The sequence below is a fragment of the Euphorbia lathyris genome, chromosome 3, assembly GCF_963576675.1.
Source record: "Euphorbia lathyris chromosome 3, ddEupLath1.1, whole genome shotgun sequence".
NCBI lineage: Eukaryota > Viridiplantae > Streptophyta > Magnoliopsida > Malpighiales > Euphorbiaceae > Euphorbia > Euphorbia lathyris.
The window spans coordinates 93525440-93543379 of NC_088912.1; the positions used below are offsets into that span (position 1 = coordinate 93525440).

Consider the following 17940-nt stretch of genomic DNA (forward strand, 5'->3'; position numbering starts at 1 on the left):
ACATTACAGCAGAAATAAAAGATTTCCAAAATATCTGAAGCTACATCTAACTAATATGCTGAAACATTAATAAAAGGGCAAAAAAAACTCCCAAAATCACAGATATTGACCTATTTGAAGGGTTATTGGTTCCAAATAAGCAAATAGAAGGGATTAGTTGTAATGTTTTGAAGTTCAAGGAGTCAGATGCAGTTTTTAACTATAAGTTCAGAGTGTTAAACGTCAAAACCTGACGAGTTTATGTGTTAAGCCCACATTTGCACATAGAAAATGCAACACTTATACCTTGATGCAACATGAAAAAAGTTGTTACACATTATAGTGTAAGAAATACAACACAGAACTCCCTCATGGAGAAAAAAAAATTACAATGATGGAGAAGCAAACCATAAGGCCAAGTGCTCAGCAGAAAATATAAGGCCAAGAGCTTCAAAACCGAACCATTAATACAGACAGCACTTTAGGCTTATCCTAAAAACAGGAAGTGCAAAAGCATGAGACCCAAAACACACACACTCATGCAACATTTTTCTCCCCTTTAGCAGCTACTGAGCAAAATCGGAAACCGACTTCTCCCGTCGATTTTGAACTGTGTAAACGGAAAGATGAACCCGAAAAAAAGAAAAAGAAAAATGATAAACAGAGAAGAAGCTTGTTCATACTGTGTAATCTTTGCATTCCTTTTCTGTAGTGTCAACTGCTTCTCCTCACAAAGACTATATCTGTACTTTTTGATTGTGGGTCATTATCTGATCTGGGTTTCAGCATTACCTGTGATTTTGAATCGAAGATCAAAAATCAGAACAGTTTGGAATCAAAACAAATAACTAGTGATTCGAGTAAACACTAATGTAAAGAATCCCCGGAACTCTTTACAACTGTTCTTTTACTTAGTTGTGATGTGTGGTGCCTGTATATCTTGCTCATCCTTATGTAGGACTACCAATTTATGACACGGCAATACGATTAATAGAGATGACCAGTTTGACACGATCGTCATTTCTGTTGCATTTATATCATGTGGAATATATAGATTGCATAACAAGAGTATGACACGATAACCTATTTTGACACTTCTATCCTTATGGGAATGGTTGTAGATTGAGGCCAATTGTAAAAAACCAAGTTATTTACCAAATATGTATACTGGTGCCAGAATAACGGACAAACCTTGTAGTGTTCAAGCAATGAAGCAAATAAAGTGGCAATTCCTTGGATTACAAACTTCTGCCCCACACAAGCACGTATTCCGGAACCAAAAGGAAGGAATGCTGCATTATCATTTGGATGCTTCAAGATGAAAGAGCTTGGAATTGGATCAACTGCATCTCCTGCAATGCAACCTCAGAGAAGATTGTTATCAATGATTGGTTAGTTACGAGGCGATTTTACATGATTTATTCACTTGATAATCCATGTAATGGTAGCATAGTTGACAACGTTATCAATAGGGCTGTCAATATCTGTCACAACACCTTTAAAGAGACAACCCATTTGACACGATTATCAATTTTGTATTATTTATATCATATATGTAGAATACATAGATCACATAACACGATAACCCATTTGACACACCTAGTTACTAGACAACGTACTAACACAAGGGTGCAAATAAAATGAACAGCAAAGAACGTCAAATGAAAATAAAGTATTTTTGATTAATTACATTACATATCGTCAGCAACAAAAGTAAACATATGAGCTGTGCAAAACTTGTATTAGAGTGGGGAGAAAATAATGCATTCGCACCTGTAAATGATGTAACCTCCACAGAATCAGAAGCCTTTCTAGCTTCAGACAGGAACCTATAAGGATTAAATTTGTTAGCATCACTGCCCCAACTATTTTTGTCCGTCTGCAGCAGATGCACAGGTACAACCAACACTGCTCCCGCTGGTATAGTTACACCATTTTTCAGTCTCAAATCTTGCAGTACAACAGAGAAACAAGTAAGATTCAGAACAAAAAAGGAAGTAGATATGCTATGTCAGAAAAAAGATTACATGATCACAGTTATATTGGTCTTTTAAGGAAACTCAAATAGCATAAATTAGGTGATATGGGATCAAAAACTAATCACTTCCCCATTTGAACCTCATCTGATGTAATCATGTAAATGGCAGTCGACATATAAATAACTTATGTTGGAGGGGTTAAACCAACATTTAGATGCATAAAGGTCTTCCCACGACAATTCTGATCCGTGTACATTCAACAACATGAAAAAAACTGATGGTTCCAAATTCATGAGGAACATTGGCTTGAACAGTGAACCTTCTGAATACCATTTGATCAAAATGAAGCAGGTCATCATTATATAGCAACAAAACTACTAATTCAGGATGTAGAAAGAAAATGTGATATTTGTACAACTCTAATCACTCTAAAGATCTAACTTCACCTCTATACGTCCCAGTATTTAGATAAAAAGACAAATCGCGTACTACCGCAAATAAGTAGGCAGTGCCTTACCATCTCTTAAGGAGCATCTTTGTAGCAAAGGTCCTGCTGGCAAAAGGCGAGCTGATTCATATATTGTTGCCAATAACAAGATCATCTTATCAACATTATGGTAATCTTCTGCCGATCCTTGTCTAACCATAATGACCTCTGAGTATATCTGTAAATATTCAAAAACAAAACTTTTTACAATTAAATTTGAACATAAACCTCCAGTGCCAAGAAAGGCAACCAAAATGGTTAATCGTGGTACCTTCATCTCAACAAGAAAAGGGGGAAAATACAAAGAGAAATCCAATTACGTCTCTAAAATAATATCCATTACAGTTTACATCAGACCAATTATACATTCACATCATAGTTGTTAAAGGCGCAAGGCGCACTAAGGTGCTAAGGGGTCCTGGAGCCTAGGCTTAAGGTGCAATGCAAGGTGCGCACCCTGAGGAACACGCTGCTCAGAAAATAAAAATAAAATATACTCTTTTACTAGTTAAACCATAAACCAAAAAAACACATTTATGACCACACGAATAAAATAAAACCACATAAGAACATAATACTAAAATGTCAAAAACACCAAGTTCATACTTTTACTTAACGTCTTAATCTAAGTACCTAAATAATGCTACGAAACTAATAATCATTGTCACTTTATATTCTTCTGTGTGTCTGTTGCAGTTTCTGTTTGAATGGAGTGGAGGAGACTCTTCTTTACGTGACTGCTCTTAATCCCTCTCTAGTCTTTCTATATTTAGTTATGTATTGATATTTAGATCAAGGGTTAAGATTAATCTTATTTAAAATAGATTAGTGGTTGAGATTAGTCAAACATTTGTTTTACACAAAACAGTAAAAAAAAGAAACACCTTAGTGAAAAAAACACAGAGACGCGCCTTGATTCAAGCTCCAGGCCCAGGTGAGGCGCACAAGGCGAGAGCCTTTTAAACAGGGCCTCGCTTTCTGCAATCAAGGCTCACTACCTTGAGCCTTGAGTGAGGCGCGCCTTTAACAACTATGATTCACATGGAACATAAAGAAGACAACATGCAACAGAGGTGTATTTTGCAGGCATCAAAGATAATGACTGACCAACAAAATGTGTCTAAGATGCCAAAATACATAAGCAGGACTATTCAATGTCTAAAGAAACTGATGGTAAGAGAAAAATTATCTCAAATAGGAGTTTTACCAGCCTCGCTATAAAGTATAGAAAGAACATTATGCACAGACATAGATACATGAATGCTCACTGATAATGGGTACCTTATCCTGTAACTCCAAATTTGTAGCAAGCCTGTCCAAAATATTACCCATCAAACCAGCTGTAGCTATGGATCCATGAAACATCATGCCCATAATATTACCACATGGCTCTTCAATTGGATTAACATGGCCACCAAGCTCCCTTGAGAAAATTTTATCCTGCATCATAACGTCAGGAGAAATACCACATGCAGCTTTCATTCCACATCTCAGCATTTCATCATTAGGGTTTTGATCCAAATAGTGAAATAATCTGCAACTTTTTCCGCATTGTTGTACAATATCTTGAGTTAAAATTTTCAATTTCGTGCATAAAGACTGGTATCTCCAAAATCCCTGTTTCCAGAAGGGTGCAACTCTATATGAAGCCCAAAAAGATGCATCTTTAGCAATACTCATCAGAAGCTCTTCATATAAATTTGCCTTAGACCATGCCAAGAATGCATCTCCAAAAAGTGTGCTACCCAAAACAGTAAAAGCCATATGTTGAGAAATCAATTTACAATCAACACTTCCCTTGCCCATATTGTTATCTATTCTTTCCATGATATGATCTACAACGCACTTAGGAATTACACCTGCTTTCCCAAGCAACTTTTTATTTAATTGGAATGCCAATGAGTCTCTTCTCTTTTGTGCCTGTGTACATGAAATTCATAAGGGAAATATCACAGGAACACACAAGCTGATTGCTTCAAATTTTCAAACATTCATTGAAACCATCCCTATATAGGCCAAGTTGATGATGATAAAATCACCTGAACCTAAGGCATTAAAACAAAATGCAATGATGAAGACAAAATATAATTGAAGAAGACCCCTCCTTTGCCATGGCAGTAAAAATTCTCACTTTTTAACTGTAACATAGACTCCCAATCAAAATCAATAACAACTATCTCAATTAAGGGTCCATCTCAACCTTTTCTCCTTCATAAAGACTAAAGTCCTAGTTTTGCTTTTAATTTTTATACTCCCTCCATTCCAAATTATAAGTCATTCTACGTTGTTTCACACAGATTAAGAAATGTAAATAATGTGGAGTGAAATTAATGAATTTACATTGATTAACTAAAAAAAATTTCTCTCTCATGTAATGGTTGGTGAATAAGTCTTGTAATTTTGAAAAACACATGGATCAAGATAAAATATTTAATGCTTGGACAGTAAAACTATACTAAAAGTTCTTGGAAAACTAGAAAGACTTATTAAAAAAAAAAAGGCGGCCCGGTCGCACTACGCGTCCCCGCTGAGCGAGGGTCCGGGGAGGGGTCCCACCACAAGGGTGTACTGGGGGCAAGCCTTCCCCTGCCAATTTATTTGGCAAGAGGCCGCTCCTAAGACTCGAACCCGTGACCTCTTGGTCACACGACAACAACGTTTACCGTTGCGCCAAGGCTCGCCCTCAACTAGAAAGACTTATATTTTGGAAAAAAAATTCAATTGCTAGAATGACTTATAAAAAGGAATGGAGGGAGTACCTTGCAATCTATAGAAATTTCTAACTAGTAACACGGCTTCAAACGAGCACTAGGACATGCATTGTAGTGGTGCAATTGCACACCATTGCAAAATGAAAACTAGCCCAATTTTATGTTTCACACATATCTCGTTTATTGGCAAAGAAATTTTGTAATGTAACAATTAAAACCTCAGGTCAAGATCTAACCACAAGAGAAACTCTAATTCTCAGTCAAGTGTCTTTCATAGTAAAAAATACTCCCAGCTTATCAATATAGACAGACCTCTCCACTAATTTCATACATACTCCGTGACATATTAACCAATTAAAATAAAGGCTTAATACATCATTTGCTCCCTGAACTTGTCCAAAAAGCTTGATTGGCCCCTTGAACTTTCAAAGTGTCATGATAACCCCCTCAACTTACCTAAAATGTTCAGTTAGCCCCCTGAACTTGCACAAAATGTAATCAATTGATCACTCGGTTACAAAAAAAAAAAAAGTAAGTTAAACGATAAATATGTATTCCACGCATCTTAGAATATTATTACATAATTCAAAAATAGATTAAAAAGAAAGTTATTATTTGCTCAACTATAAAACTTGTCTTCTCTAATATTAGAACCGCATAGCTGATCTTGGTCGTTTTACTTTTTTTTAAGAGGCGTGCAACACTTTATGCAACCGAGTAATCAATTGATTACGTTTTACGCAAGTTCAGGAGAATAATTGAACATTTTATGCAAGTTGAGGTGGCTATCGGAACACTTTGAAAGTTCAGGGAGCCAATCAAGCTTTTTGGACAAGTTCAGGGAGCAAATAATGTATTAAGCCTAAAATAAATCTGGTTACCAAAATAAAAATTGGGAAAAGAAGAACACATTAAAGATGTTCCTTGAAAATAAGGCATCTTGTAACATGTATTGTATAGTATAATGGCAACATTAACACAATGCTACCAGTGGGAAAGGGCATGAAAGAAACACCCTACCTGGTCATAGGAGCAAAAAAAGAGGCTTGATCTTCCAAAGGCTAACCGAAAAGCCTTCCCAATAAATGGCAATTTGTCCTCAGCCTTTAAGAGTAGCTCTTTGACAAGCTCTGGATCTTTTACAGATACCAGAGGCTGAGTAGGTCCCATCCACAACTTAAACACTGATCCATATTCATTGTGCAGCTCCGACAGAAGGTCTGAGAGCCAAGAAGAAGAGTATATATCATTCTTTAACATATCTCATCTCTAAACTAAATCAGTATTTGTTTTCATTCACCAAATAAACAATAACAAGCTATTTTCCAGCTACAATTACAATAATTGATCTAAAAATTCATAAATTTTCCATGACACTGTAGAGGAAATCAAATTCAACAGTATCAATAGCAAGACAGAAACTCTAATCTACTTCCTTCACCTTTTTCCCCTTCACTCGATTCACTTCCCTTTCCAAACTTCCTTTTACTCTCAAATCAACAAACAATTTATTAAAAGAAATCAATATACTCATTTATGTCGAAACAAAAGAATCAAAACAAACCAGTGACTCACCGATGAAATTCTCGCGGTAACCAAAGTTAGTATGCCCAAAGAAAGAGTTACAAGGAGGTCCAGCAATTCGTCTAGCTTTAGAAGACAATCTGAAAAGCTTGAAAAGCTTCTCAAGCAAAAGGCCAGTAACAGCAATAAGAGAAATCCAGAGCAACGCATTGAATTCTCTAGTCGCATAATCTTTCAGAAATGTAGAACTTCCCTGCGATTCGCAAATCCCATAAGTACACTTTGGCGGTAAAAGATAAGAATGGAGATGGCTCGGCAATTTACAGGAAGAGCTCATCTTCTTCTTCTTCTTCTTCTGTAAGAGGAAGATAGAGAGAGTAGGGGGAATGAAAATGGTGATTCCGTGAGGCTTTGACTTTCAAATGCATATCCTTTCACAACCTCCTTGAGTTTTATCTTAGGCTTAATGCATCATTTGCCCCCTGAATTTATACAAAATGATTGATCGGCCCCCTGAACTTTTAAAGTATCTCGATAGCTCCCTGAACTTGCATAAAATATAATCAATTAATTACTCGATTGTAAAAAAGTAAGTTAAATGCGGAAAATGTGTTGCACGCATCTGGAAAAAAAAGTAAAACGACCAAAATCGGAATATGCGATTATAATATTAGAGAAGAAAATGTTTTATAGTTGAATAAGTAAGAAATTCTTTTTAAACATGTTTTAATCTATTTTGTGAAGTATGTAATAACATTCTAAGGCACGTGTAACATATCTTCCGCATTTGACTTGCTTTTTTACAACCGAATTATTAATTGATTATATTTTATATAAGTTCGGGGAGTTAACTGAATATTTTATATAAGTTCAGGGACTATCGAGACACTTTGAAAATTCAGAGATACAATCAACTGTTTTGAATAAATTCAGGGTGCAAATGATGTATTATTTATCTTATTATTAAACAAAGTAAACATTCTTAATTATATATAAAAAAAGTTATTCCTATTAATTTATGGTTTTCTCAATTTATAAATAAAGGCTTGTAGTTGTTTTTTTAAGACTTAATACGTTAAAACCATTTAACTTATTCAAAAAGCTTGATTTTCGTTAATCCTATCAATTTGTTTTAGGGTCTTTTACATAAAGATCAGAAATGATAAAAATATTTATAATTTAATCAAATTAATAATTTTATTAGTATTATATCAGATATATCATTTTTTATTTTAAAACTGTTAAATATTTTTGAATTTCTATCATCTTTTAACATTCTCTAACCATTGCTAACCAATCATTTATTGATAACTTCCTAATTGACAAAATGCAAAATATGATTTGCTATAACTGTAAATTACTTTTTATAAAGGCTTTTCTGTGTAATTTCCCCTTTGTTTTAAAATAACATATTAGCCATCTGAATTTGTTTAAAATGACATATTAGTTTTATGAACTTATTTACAATGATCCATTTGTCTCCTGAATTTGTTTAAAGTATATACATTACAATTGATCTAAATACGTGAAAAAATTCAAAACTTGAAAAATAAAGACCTAATTCATGATTTTAAGTCTTTAAAACAAATTAACTTTTTGTTTTGTACATTAATATGACGTTTTTATGGTTTTAGAGACTTAATCATGACACTTTAAGCAAGTTTAGGAAATTAATGAGACATCATATAACTTCAGAGGATCAATCAAACTTTTTGAACAAGTTCAAGAAGCTTTTGATGTATTAAGTCTTTTTTTAACCCAACCATGTATTGTCATTAAACAGAATCGGAAGAGCATGAAGAATAAAATTTGAGGCCTCAAAGACCACTCTATCGGTCGTCACAACGAAATATGCAGCTCTAGCCAGAAGGTGAGCAATCGTATTCGCAACACGACCAATAGTAGCAACATCATACTCTATAACATATAAATCCCACTCGGAAGACTTTAACAAACCCAGAATTTCCTTGATCCCTATCGCGTCCCGAATTTGAAAAATCCCTTTAACTAGCTTGGGAAATGCGCAGTAGAAATGGATCCACTGTTGTTACGCATGACAACATCTATACCCATCAAACCTGAACCCGGAGCAATAGAGACATCGACGTTAATCTTCGGAAACAAGCCCAACGGTTTGGACCAACAAGCAACCCTAGACACCGAACTAGGATAAACAACACCAGACTCGACTCCAACCCGAGAATCTTGCCATTTTTTCAGTATGAAGCAAGCTACCCGAAGGAGAACCTACACATTACTGCGAACACCATACCACACAAAATCATTTTGAGCTTTCCACGAAGTTATTTTTATATTAAAAAAATTATATTTACATAACGACAAAATACAATCCCTACAACCCCTAAATCGAAACCATAGATCATATGATAAACGTTTTATGTTTTTTTTTATTAATTTGACAATTCATGAACTAAATTGATGCTTAAGTTCATTTTACACGGTTCCAACTCGATTTGGAAGCTTGTAGTTTGTCAATATGTAAATATAATTTTCTTTTCCAAAGTTAAAAATGTCCATAACTGTCATCAGAACTTAGTTTTATAATTTAAAATACTTTATTTTATAAAAACTATATATTACATACATATATTTGCAAACTTTTAAATTACATGAGTGTGTTTGCAAATTATGCAAACCATAAACATTTTTTATACTTTGCTCTAGGAATATTTTTTACCAATTAAGGTTGGCTTGAGTAGTTAAGAACCTCAAGTTGTTTAATCTAGATCTCAAATTCGAGTCTTAGGACTGTTTGGTTCATCTGTTTGCTGTTATTAAAGCACATTTACGTGTTTGCAAACTTTTAAACCACAAGAATTGTACGAAAAGGGAAACTTTATTAATTCTGACGACTACATAACGTAACTCAGCTCTCGAAAGGAATTTATTCATTCCTCGGTAGTTCCAACTTATAGTATTCATTAATTCTGACGACTACCAACTCCTCAAAAAATGAGACATTCTTATTTAGTTTTAAATACTAATTCGTCAAAAGCAAGACATTCTTTAATTCAGAGAGGACCACTTAAAGGATGTTTGGCGAACCAAGAAATCGAACAAACTATATAAAAAAAACTTATTTTTCAAATTTGAAATTTAATTAACATTTTCATAATAATTATGTATTATTTTCTTTATATAATATTTTGAAATTAATATTAAATGTTATTATAAATCTTAAAAATGAAATCATTTTTTTATTTTAAACTACAAAATTTATTAGGAATGAAAAGTTTATATTTAAATTTTATATAACTTTATTTATATTTTGTACTTCTTAAAATATTTTTTATTCATTTCTTAACAAAAAAAAAATGTACACATATAAGTTCAATCTTTATAGTTATATAAAAATTAATAAATCAATTATTGTTTTTTTTTATAAGGTAAAAAGGCTTAAGAAACAGCTCGAGAAGAACAAACAAAAAAGAGAAAGCAAAAGACTAAAACTAAATACGAATCCATCGATCAAGGCTCACTCCATGTCGATTTTCAGACATGGTATCTAGAATGCTTACCGGGGACACATCAATCTCATGGTGTCCTAGAGAGAGCCACCTTGTGAATTTTACCAACTAATCTGCTCCACGGTTCCTTTTCCGATAGGAATGAACAAATTGTGTCTCCCAATGTTTATACTGCAACTCTTGACATTGAGAGATCCACCACAAGAAGGGGTGAATGGGGGCAACAATCCTAGTCATAAAAGAAAGCACAAATCTCGAGTCAAGCTCAATAATAAACCACATATACCCATAATAGCTTAGCAAGCTTTTACTAGCTCGTTTGATATGGTCGTTAAAGATTGCAATGACCTGGATAACTTGACATGTGGTGGGTCTATTGGAACAACAATGTCGGCCTTACATGCTGAGTTGTTAACGATTCTATTTTCATTATCGGTTGTATGTGATTGTGGATTTCAAGCGATCTTAGTGGCATCTGACTTAGTTTCTGCAATCCAATTGCTAAGAGATGATCAAGTTTTGGCAAATTCACTAGGTGCAATTATTGGTGATATCTTTGAGGTGACACAAGCCTGTTTGTCAATTGAATTTGTACATGAGAGAGGACAAACGCATAATTTAGCCGCTTAGGTAGACTCTCTCTCATATGGAAGTTCTTATTGAAGATTTTCTTTTGTGTGTTTCAACTTGTATTTAGAACGATTTTGTTTGGTTTGCTTTGTAATACAAGTTTCTGATTTTCATCTTTTTTGGCATCATGAAGCGTAAATATAACCGATCATATTAATTTATAAATTGGTTTTTTTAATATAACTGATCATATTTAATTATAGTTAAAAGTTTAATTCAGTTACACAAATTATTAATGGGGCCAATTATTATTATGATCAAAAGTAGGGGTATTCAAAATTGGTTGGGTTATTATAACCCACTAAATTTCAACCCATCTAACCCATGAAAGGTAGAATTAAGTGGGTTATAATGGGTTAGAAGGGTTGAATGGGTTATAAATCTTATTTTTGATGGTTTATCATAACCCATCTAACAACCCGTCTAACCCACTCAACCCATATAATTCTATATATTCTTACTTTGTCTTTTATTTGTCTCATTTAAATTTTTAAAAAAATGTGGTTATTAATAATATGATATTTTTTAAATTAAAAAAATGAAAATTGTAAAACCGAACAATTGAGAAAATAAAAAAAAATCTAAAAAGGAAAAAAATGCGTACTTGAATCGGACATGACGCCCAAATCGTAGGGGTGTTCAAAAACCGAACCGGACCGAAATAACCGACCGAACCGATGAAATTCAGTTTTTCGGTCTATTTGATTCGGTTTTGGTTCTAATATATATAATATTTCGGTAATTTCAATCGGTTCGCTTTTTGTGACAAAATTACCGAAATAACCGAACCGACTAAAATAAACTCTAAATAGATTGAGAATTATAACCAGATGATTAATAGTTTTCTAAGTTTTTTTTAAAGAGTTTTCTGAGTTCTTAATTTTCAATTAGTCCATTTGAATGTGATTAAAATAAAAAACTTTCCAGTTGTATGTTTTTTTCATGAATTAAATTCTATGTTTTCATATAAATAGAAACAACCTAATTTATAACCTATCATTCTTGTATTTATAACTCTATTATTAATTTCTAAACCATAATTCTCAAAAATATAAATTTGTATTTATAAATTAAAAGTATAAAATTTATTAGCTTTAAAACAATAGCCCATATTAATTCATATTTTCAATATTCAATTTAAATCTAACATAAATTCTGAAATCAACATAATCATATAACATGATTTATATTAAAAAAAATTAGGCTTTTTATTGAAATTAAATTAATTACTTTTTTATCTATAGTTTATTTCAATTTAGTGAAAAATACAGTGAACCGATAAGCCGAACCGAACCGAATTATTCGATCGGTTCGGTTTGCTATTATTATTCGGTTAGATTCGATTTCTATTTTATTGACTATTCGGTTTTCGGTTTTCAGACCGAACCGACCGTTGAACACCCCTACCAAATCGGTGGTGAATCGAGCGAGTACACCGATTCTGGCGATTCATGTACTCCACAAAAAAAAATATGTTTAAAATTTTAAATGGATAAAAAAACAATGTTGGCCAAATTAAAAAAAAGTTCGAAAAGGCAAGATCACCTGTGGTCGTGGAACAAGATTCGTCAATGGTTAATTGATTTTCTCACACCCGACCCTAAATGACCTCAATTGGCATTGGGCGTGAAATAGAAAGATCACAATCAACACTTAATAGTCTCCAAATATCATAATCAATACTTAGGAGTCTCCAACCTCACCTAATCGATCGGTGACCTCCTCTATATCATGTACTTTATCACCTAAAAACATTAAAACATTTAAAAACGTGAGACAAAAATCTCAGTAAGAAACTATCAGCTATAAAAACCAATTTTACTTAATGTAGCTACATATATACATTTATAAAGGGATTTAATCAAAACTTTCTCAAATATACTCAAAACTTAACGTTTTATCAAACCATTTCATAATCAAATAAATCTTTTATCAAACCAAATCGTATTCAATCAAACGTAAAACCTTATATCAAAATCAATCATAACCGAAACATAATCCAAAAACGTTGTATCCATCCTCGAGTTTCTCCCCTTAAGTATCAATCCATAACCACATATATAGTCGAGACGTCTCTTAACATTGCCTATCCCATATGGTCTTACCCAACACTTCGCTGCCATACCCAATAGGTCTTCACACTGTGTACACAGACCATATCCCTCACTGAACATGGTCTTCAAATATAAAATCACCGATCCGGATAACTCTCGATGGATATAAAATCATAAAATCATAACGTGCTCAAATATCCTTTCACAATCAAATTCCAAACTATTTCATAACCAAAAATCATTTGGCTTCAATTAGCCCTTTTGTATCATAAAAATCATATTTGGACTTCAACCCAGAATAATAACAACAATAACTGCAACAGATTTCTCAATCCAAAAACAATTCGTAAGAAATCATCAAATTCATTTTGTTCAATATAGATATATATTGAAACCAAAAACATATATGTATATATGTAAATCAACCAAATTAAGCCTTAAATCAACATAATCAAGTAAAATATGAAATTCACATAGAAGCATGGTCAATAGCTTCATTTGAACCATAATTTCACAATAAAAAGCAAAATCGTGTAAAATCCCAATTTTACAAAATACCCATATAAACCCTGAAATATCAATTTCTGAAAATTCTTTGATTATATATATATCGATATACATAAAACTCAAAATATAGTTGATAGTTACTTACTTTGGCTAAAATACACCCGTTCAATTCTCCTCTAAATCCTGTCTTAGACGTTTCACTCCAAACATTGTCGAAACTCAAAAACTCTTCGGTTAGAACTTAGATCTATGCATAAGGATGCTATGGTTCCAATTTCGAGTGATTCGGACGATCGAATCTCCATAAATCAAAGAAACAGTGAAGAAACGGTTCAGAAACGATGAATGAGATGAAGATGCAGAGAAAGAAAGGAAAAATGAAAAATGAAACCAAAGGTGAACGAATTCTGTGGAAAGATATATATCCAAATCTGGATAAAATCCAGTTTGATCCTCCATCTTTATATAATTTTTTTAAAATTATCCTAAATTTTTAATTTATACATAACACCATCAAATTAACTCCAAACTTTTTCTATAGCATCAAATAAAAATCACACACCTAATAATTATAATATATATTACTATCAAGGCACGGACGTGACAGATTTGGCTTTTAATTTTTTTTTATATTTTTCATCGGTTTGTATTTTAATATTCATATACTGATTTATTATCCTTTAACTATGATTTTGAGGTTTACTTATTATTATTATTATTATTATAAATAAATCAGCAGCTTTAAAAAAAATAACTCAGCAGCTTGTAAAAAAAATAAAAATAAATCAGCTCAATAAAAAACATGGAGTTGAATTGTTATGTACAATTCATGATAAATATACAATAATTCATCCAACCCACTATAACCCAACCCATCTAACCCACTTAAAAAATTCATACAACCCATCATAACCCACTATAACCCAACCCATCTTAAAAAAATAATTTCTTACATGGGTTGGGTTAAAATTATACTATAACCCACTCAACCCAAGTTTGAACACCTCTAATCAAAAGTTTAATTCAGTTATAAAAATTATTAATGAAGCTAGTAATATTAGTGCGAAAATTAATATGGTAATTAATGGTCTTGGTAGGTCACATGTTATTAACGGGAAAGCTACCGTTATAGATTAAGATAAGGGATGATAATTATGAATTTCAAACGTAGAGGGAATGATAGGTTTGGGGAGGAGGGAGTAAGTTTTGAAAACATTATTGATTTGTGTCCAAAAAACGGGATTCAGGCGAGTGTTGTAAGCCAGATCGGTCCATCATCATGAATTTTATTGGGTGGAACTGTCGTGAGATATATGCTATAAGCCTAGTCTAATTTTTCTATGTGAAACATGTATTAGGTAAGGGAGGCTGGATGTTTTCAAACGAGGAATGAGTTATGCATGATTTGTTATTGTTAAATGTTTTGGTGGGAGTGACAGTTTCGAATTTATTTGAAAAGAGGATGGTATAGTTCAAATTAGGGAATCGAATAAAAACTTTATAGTTGTAACAATTCATTTATGTCTCGATAAACCACAATGGTTTACGAGTTTTTATGAAAAACCAGATAGATCGAAAAGGCGGGAGCCATGACATCTCCTTCGTCATCTTTCATCTTATTCGATTCAACCATGGTGTTGTATGGATAATTATTTGACTAAAGTTGGAGAGACTATAAGCTCTTAGTTGGCTCAAAAATTATGGTTTCGATAATTGTTTAGTTGAGGTTGATGCTATAGTAGTGCTTGAGCATCTTAGACAAACTCATTTTCGGTCAATATATTACCTTATTTTTAGAGAACCGTAATTCTTTACTTTCTTCTTTTCATGATGTTAATGTCAAGTTGTTAGTCGTTCTACAAATAGTGAGGCACACAAACTAGGAAGAGTTGCCTATATTCTATGTCATGACTTATGGAATGGTCGGATAGACTACCAGATTTTATATGTCCAGCCTTATACTTAATATATCATTTTCTCCTAAAAAAAATATTAATTAGACTTTGGATAAGAGTTTTGTATCGGGCTTGTTTGATAATTAGTTTTAACATTTAAAATTAATACATTAAATACTTAATCATTTTTAGTTTGTATGATAATATTGTTTAAAAATTTCAGGTAAGTTAAACAATCACTTTTTTTAAGCAACAATCACTTGTTTTAATAAGCGAAAACATTATCAACTAATATATTTAAATTTAATATTTATTTTTTATATTCATTAAGCAGTTACAATATTTAATATTTTCAACGCTTATAATATAGTAATACTTAAAATTTAATATTTATTTTTTCCGTATTTAATTTTCAGTTTGAAGTTCGTATTAGATATAAGGGAAATTTACACAAAAATTTAGATTTGAAAAATTATTTACAATTATATCAAGTACTAATTTAAACAATATGAAACTAAAAAATCATTGTTTTTCATACATTTTAAGAACTATATTTTATGAATTAGAGGTCTAAAATATATTTTTTAGAGTTTAAAATTTATGAATTGAGTTCTAAAATTTATAAATTAGAATATAAAATTATATTTTATTTATAATATATGGAATTAAGGCCTTGTTTGTTTGGGGGGAATATTCTGCAGGAAAATATTTTTTTAATTTTCCAGTGTTTGTTGGAGCAGGAAAATAAGTCAAAGGAAAATAAGTAGCAAATCAATGGAAAATGAATGAAAAAATAAGGGAAAATGTTTTAAAAGGGTAAAACATTTTCCCCAAAACATACACGTTCAGAGAAAAAATGGGGAAAACGTTAAAAAAAGTAAAAATACGAAAAATATGAAACACGAAAAACATGAATAACGTGAAAACATTACAAAACATGAGAATATGAAAAAAAAACCCGCAAAAAACATGAAAATTGAACAAATTCGAAAATCACAGAAACGCAAAAAAAGCAAACACTTGAAAAAGCACAGAACATGAACAACGCGAAAAAGTGACAAAACACGAAATATACAAAACGTGAAAAATACAAAAAATACGAAAACGTGAAAAAATACGGAAAACACGAAAAATGTTAAAACACAAAAACGTGATAATACGTGAAAAACGCGATAAACATGAAAAGACGAGAAATGCAAACAAAACACGAAAACGTGAAAAATACGAAAAACATGAAAAAACGTGAATAACACGAAAAAGTAACAAAATGCGAAAAATAAAAACGCGAAAAAAAACGTGAAAAAGGAAAAAACCGAAAAACCGAACATGAAAATGCAAAAAAATGCAAAAAAAAACACAATAACGTTAATAACACGGGAAAACATACAAAAAATGTCGAAAATACCGAAAATGTAAAAATGTTGTCTTTTGAATGAAAAATTATCTATTCTATCTTATTCCACAACCAAACACAGGAAAGAAATTTCTATTCGATTCTTTACTATTCTATTCCTTTGAAATAACAATTCTATTATATTCTTTTCCATTTCATTCCGCGAAACAAACGACACTTTACAGTTTGCGTGTTTTTGGTGCTTAATTTGTGCTTAATACATGTGAATATTTTTTTTTTGTGTTTTATATATACAATTGAAAATATAAAAATATAAAAAATCTATATTTAGTAGTTGAAAAATATTTTCCAGTGTTCTAGTTAAACATCGGAAAATATTTTCTAGTGTTATTACCAAACACAGTAAAATATTTTATTTTCCTGCATAACATTTTACCTGCATAATTTTTTTTGAGAACATAATATTTCCCCAAACAAACAGAATCTAAGTTTTATAAATAAATTCCTATATTAACAAAGTAAACCTTAATTTATATAATATGATTTAACTTAGATATTTATCTGATGTTGTTCAAGAGTATTGTGTTTTGTTGAGAGATTTAGATTTAGTGTCAATCTCATATATTAGTCGATCAGCGAATCTAGCGGCTCATTGCTTAGCAAAAGCGGTTAGTTCTAAGTCTGATCAAGGTGAGTGGGCATATCCTCCACCTTTTCTTACAAATATTCTTTTTGATGATTTAATATAAATTCCATTTATTCTTTCAAAAAAATCAACTCGGCCACTAGCCGTAACTAGACCTGGCAATTTCCGTGTTCGTGTCGTGTCAGGTTTTGGGTTCGTGTCAAAACTTGTAACACGAACACGACACGAAAACTTTTCGTGTCACAAAATCAGAACACGAACACGACCTGCTCTTGACACGGTAAACACGACACGACCCGAATTTTTTACACAACCAATTAAATTGACACGACCTGACCTGCTAACACGACCTGACCTGCTCAACACGACCCGACCTGTCATTCCAAATATTTTGAACTTTACTTCAAATTCATAATTTGAAAATTAAAACCTAATAAGTTAAGATAATTATTACAAACAATATGAAATATGTTTCAAATCCATCAAAGTCATGTCTATTTTTAACCTAGTTTATTTTTGTTTTTAATTTTTTTTAAATATTTTTAATTAAATTTTGTGTCAGTTTAGTGTTTTCGGGTTGACACGAAAATTAACATGTCATTTCGTGTCGTGTCAACTTTCGTGTCGTGTCATAAAGCCCTAAACACTAACACTAAAAAAGCATGTCGAGTTCGTGTCGTGTCATC

At 32.0% G+C, this 17940-nt stretch overlaps 1 protein-coding gene across 2 annotated transcripts; it reads right to left on the minus strand.

The window, feature by feature from the left end:
- Positions 1–264: 264 nt before the first annotated feature.
- On the minus strand, positions 265–7091 carry LOC136223389 (cytochrome P450 72A397-like). Of its 2 annotated transcripts, XM_066011346.1 has the most exons (8): positions 6732–7091; positions 6177–6376; positions 3727–4365; positions 2476–2623; positions 1753–1929; positions 1171–1331; positions 663–771; positions 265–589 (listed from the first exon to the last, which is right to left on the minus strand). In XM_066011346.1, the coding sequence occupies exons 1-7, from the start codon at positions 7015–7017 to the stop codon at positions 694–696; spliced, it is 1689 nt and encodes a 562-aa protein (XP_065867418.1). In that variant the 5' UTR covers positions 7018–7091; the 3' UTR covers positions 265–589; positions 663–693. The 2 variants fall into 2 exon arrangements, with proteins under 2 accessions (XP_065867418.1, XP_065867417.1); XM_066011345.1 differs by having other exon boundaries at positions 265–771.
- Between the last annotated feature and the right edge of the window lie 10849 nt (positions 7092–17940).